Source organism: Bison bison, unplaced genomic scaffold (assembly GCF_000754665.1).
Source record: "Bison bison bison isolate TAMUID 2011002044 unplaced genomic scaffold, Bison_UMD1.0 scf7180017864371, whole genome shotgun sequence".
NCBI classification, from domain to species: Eukaryota; Metazoa; Chordata; class Mammalia; order Artiodactyla; family Bovidae; genus Bison; species Bison bison.
In genome coordinates this window covers 8,732,050-8,735,976 of record NW_011494943.1, presented here as the reverse complement: position 1 = coordinate 8,735,976, position 3,927 = coordinate 8,732,050, and the positions used below count along the sequence as shown (strand labels likewise).

The 3,927-nt window shown below is 60.5% G+C and overlaps 1 protein-coding gene across 3 annotated transcripts in view; it reads right to left on the bottom strand.

Moving 5' to 3' along the window:
- Window positions 1-3,927, bottom strand: part of SEPT9 (septin 9) — a 181,089-nt gene that overhangs the window by 146,882 nt on the left and 30,280 nt on the right. Inside the window, exon 1 of one of the 3 annotated variants that reach the window (XM_010856235.1) lies at window positions 2,782-3,749. The exons of the other annotated variants lie outside the window; for them this stretch is intronic. Coding sequence (XP_010854537.1) covers window positions 2,782-2,806 — 25 coding nt within the window. The 5' untranslated portion in view covers window positions 2,807-3,749. Of the gene's footprint in view, window positions 1-2,781; window positions 3,750-3,927 lie in introns of those variants that run through there. 3 annotated transcript variants of the gene reach the window in all.

Sequence of the window (3,927 nt, the reverse complement as noted above, 5' to 3'; positions counted from 1 at the left end):
GCTCGGTGACTCATCCCGGCCTGCTGACAAGCCCTCCGGCATCTTCCCAGGGCACAGCCTCAGCCTCAAGGGAGCTGGAGACGGCGTGGCTGCCCCAGAGAACCCGGACCCCAAACCGGGCAGGAGTTGGTGCTCCCGGGAGATGGAGCAGGGACACCTGAGGTCTCCTGAGATAGCCCCCAATTGCCCCAAGCCCCTTCCCCACCAACCCCTCCTGGACAGCTGCTGGGCAGTGGCCAAGAGCCAGCCAGACCCTCCTTAAATGCCAGCCCAGCGGGTCATGAGCAGGAACAGCCGATTCTGGAAATTGGCGGGTGGGGCGTCTGGCCAGACAGGCCACCATCCACACACGCTGGGCATCGTGACTCCAGCCTCACTCCTACTCGGTGTCCCGCTGGGGAGGGAGGCAGCTACCTCAACTGCCTAATGGGGTCCCAGAGGGGCAGGGACTGTGAGCGGCAGCCCCACAGGAGACGGGGACCCCCAGAATCAGCTCAGAGCCCACTGGTGGCGGGGGGGCAAGGCCTGGGGGGCCCTGCTGCTCCGTCTCCCCCACTTTACAGATTAGGAAATGGAGCCTAGGGCCACAGAGCGACTTGCTCGAGGTCCCAGCAGGAACAGGGTAGAGATAGCTTCCCCAGGGGCCGCTGAAGCTCTGAGTTACAATTAAAGACCAAGGTCAAGGTCCAACCAGGTTTGAGGAACTTGGAGGGACAGCTTGAGGACCTGCATTTTCTGGAACCAGGTTTCTAACCCAAGCTTTGAAAGAAATAAGTATCTTTGGATGAAAATGCATTTAAATGAGGATTTCTTAGGAAATCCCAATTTCTCCTCAGGCGTAGCCCAGGGGAAGGCACCCGCTCCACTTCTCATCACGAGGGCGTGGTGCTCGGCGAGGCTATAAAGGCACAGAGCTGACTGTTTATTCAGTTCCTGAAAAAGTTCCTGGAGTTTGCTCAGCCTGGGAGGTTCCAGGACGTTGCCACCACTTCTGACTCCCCAGAGACCCCTTCCCAGCCCTTGTGCTCTGGCTCTCTGGTTGCCTGTCACCCAGCTGGGCCTTGGCTTGGTCATCCGTGAAAGTGAAGGCTGGGTGGGAGGCCCTTGACCACCAGGCCAGCAGAGTGATCATCTTCCCAAGTCCTGCACCCGGCAGCCCCTGCCGAGGCTGAGAGCAGGGAACCCCGGCTCCCACCCCGTCCACCCCGGCCAGCCCACGTCACTGGTGTGGTTTCACCAGTCGTGCCTTCTGGCAGTCTCCGGGGCCACCCCAGCTCCCGTGGTTGGTCGTGGTGCCCATTGGTGCGGGCCCAGTGGCATGGATACGCACGTACACCCACCGCCCATCAGCAGCTCCCCTGCCTGTGGGTGCCCCATCCGCCCTGACACCACACTGGGATCTGATCAGCCCCTGGAGCAGCAGGCAAGGGGCCACCTTCAGAGGAGCCACGGAGACATGCCTTCCTCCCCTATGGCTTCTTGGGGAGTCCACCGTCCCCACCACAACACACGCAGTGACAAACAACAGAACAGTCTGATGACACCTGTGAAGACACCCAGGGGCCAGCTCAGAGCACCTGAAGCCTGGACGCTGATGCCCAAGACGTCTCAGCCTGCGCCGTGTACCCCAGCACCTGGTGCGAGGGCTGCGCCGCAAGCAGCAGGCTGGGGAATGAATGGGAACTACTCCTGATGACGTCAGATGCTGACCCAGGACACACGCCTAGGAGAAGGATCTTAGGAGGTCCACCTTGGAAACAGGGGACTTTTAACCGGGGTGACTTAGGAGGGGCAGCCTCTTTTCTCTCCTCTTGTCGGTTCTTGCCCAGTCCTGATGGGGCTGAGCCCACTCGGTGCGGGGCTACCTTAACTCAAAACGTAACTCAAAACGCATGCTGTGTGCGGTGTGGATACCAATCCAGGGACCTGGAAGCCCCCTCCAACCCAAGGACCAGGCGTCTGCCCTCACGCCTTGCCCCGCCGTGACATTCAGATGTTCTAATCAGTGATTCTACCCCAGAATCTGAGCAGAGCCCACAGATCTGGTCTCTCTGTCCTGAAACGTCCCATCCAGACAGGGATGCTCATCGCTACCCTCCTCCCTGTTCTCTGTGCCCAGGTGAGGACAGGACCCGGATGACGCCAACCCCGCAAGTGGGGGTCACCTTGGTCAACTCCCCCAAGCTTCCGGCAGAGCAGGAGGAGTTCTGTCCACTGTGTGTGCATACACACACACACACACACACATCAGCACATCTTGTCTGGGCACTGGGAGCTCCCAGCCCTGTAATCAACTCCCAGGAAGGCACCAAAATGCTATTTCAGGGAGGAGACCAAGGCGGCCTTGAAGACTTTGGCGAGCAGCGGACAAACAAACCACACGGTGGACAGACAAACCAAAGCGGCGCCCCGGTGCCGCCGGACCGGACCCCAGCGCCAGAATCGGGTCCCCCCCACCAGACCGTTTCCTGGACTTCAGCGCCCACTGTCTCAGCATTCACAGCCGCCTTCAGATGCAAAAGTGGCACGCTGGGAAATGAAAGAGAAATAGTGAGGGAAGGGAGAGGCGAGTTTAAATAATAGCCAGACTTAGCGAAGCTCCGCTTTTGGAACATTATGGAACATTATGTCCCAGGACCTCAGAACAGTAGAGAGGAAAAGAAATATGCCCGGAAAAATGAGCCGAGGTGACCCCTGGGTGCTTATGTCCCAAAGCATAAAGAAAGTTTTGAGTTAAGGGGAAGGGGCAGCACGGGGCAGGGAGGAGGGCCCCTTGCCTACCTGTGATCCGGTCTCTCTCCATCATTACGGATATATTTAGCAGCAGGCGGGAGTCCCAGCGTCCCCCTTTCCAGAGACGTCCTCCCCTTTCTCACCCCGTCGCCCTCCCTCTTTCTGCCTCCTCCTCCTCCTCCTCCTCCAAAAACACTCTTTGTCTGGTCTAATTTCTTCAATCTGTTGCAATCACGAATGCCTCCAAATTACCACATTTCCATGTGCTGATCATATGTTTGTGCTCCAAACTGAAGTAGCATTGTCTCTTGGAACCGGGAGGGGAAAGGGAGCGAAGAAGAGAAATAAAAAGAAGAGGCGGGAGCGCGGGCCGGACGTGGGCCTTGAAAGGCTCCCGCGGTCCCCGGGGTCCTGCGGCCGAGGACCGGCCGGCGGGGGCTTTGTGCGGTGGCTCCCGAGGTGCGGCGGCGAGTGGCTTCCGGCGCCTTCTCTCCACCCCCTCCAGCCCCTCCGCCCGGGGCTTCTCGTCTGGCTGCTCCTTTTTAATATCCACTTGGAGAAGCTTAACTTAGCCTCTTGGAAACCAGCTCACAGAGTCAAATTCCTGGCGACTCGCAGAGTCTTTCATTCCGCCCCCCGGCCCGCGATGCTGCGATTTCCTCTGGTTTGAGCCTTTGCAAAGCCTGGTTCCTGCCTGCCTGCCCGCCTGGGCTCCCCTCCACCTCCGCCGGCCCTGCGCCCCCACCCCGGCCTGGCCGGAAGGAGCGGTGGTCGCGTCCCAGGCCGGCTGCCACGGGGAAGGTTCAGGAACACCTGCCAGGAATGAGCCGGAGAAGTGCCCCCCTGCAGATGCCCGGGTGTCCTGTCAGCTTGCTGGGACAGAGGAGGCGACAGAGGAGCTGGCTGGCCCGCCCCGGCGGAGAGGGGAGCGCGGGAAGGAGACTTCCTGGAAGATTCCTACCCCTTGCTCGTGAGTCAGTGAGTCTCCAGCCGTCCCCTGGGAGGGCGCGCAGTTCCTCACCACAGATTCCCCAGACTCAGCGCCTCTCTGGGAGGAGGGGACAGGGGCCTGGCCTGGCTGGGGGCTCAGCTGTTGCTCGGGTCTAGGGGGCTGCTCACCTGGCAACTCAGGGGCAGTGGGGGGAAGGGCAGCACGTGGTCAGAGTGAGGGCTGGGGGTTGGTGGGGTGGGGGC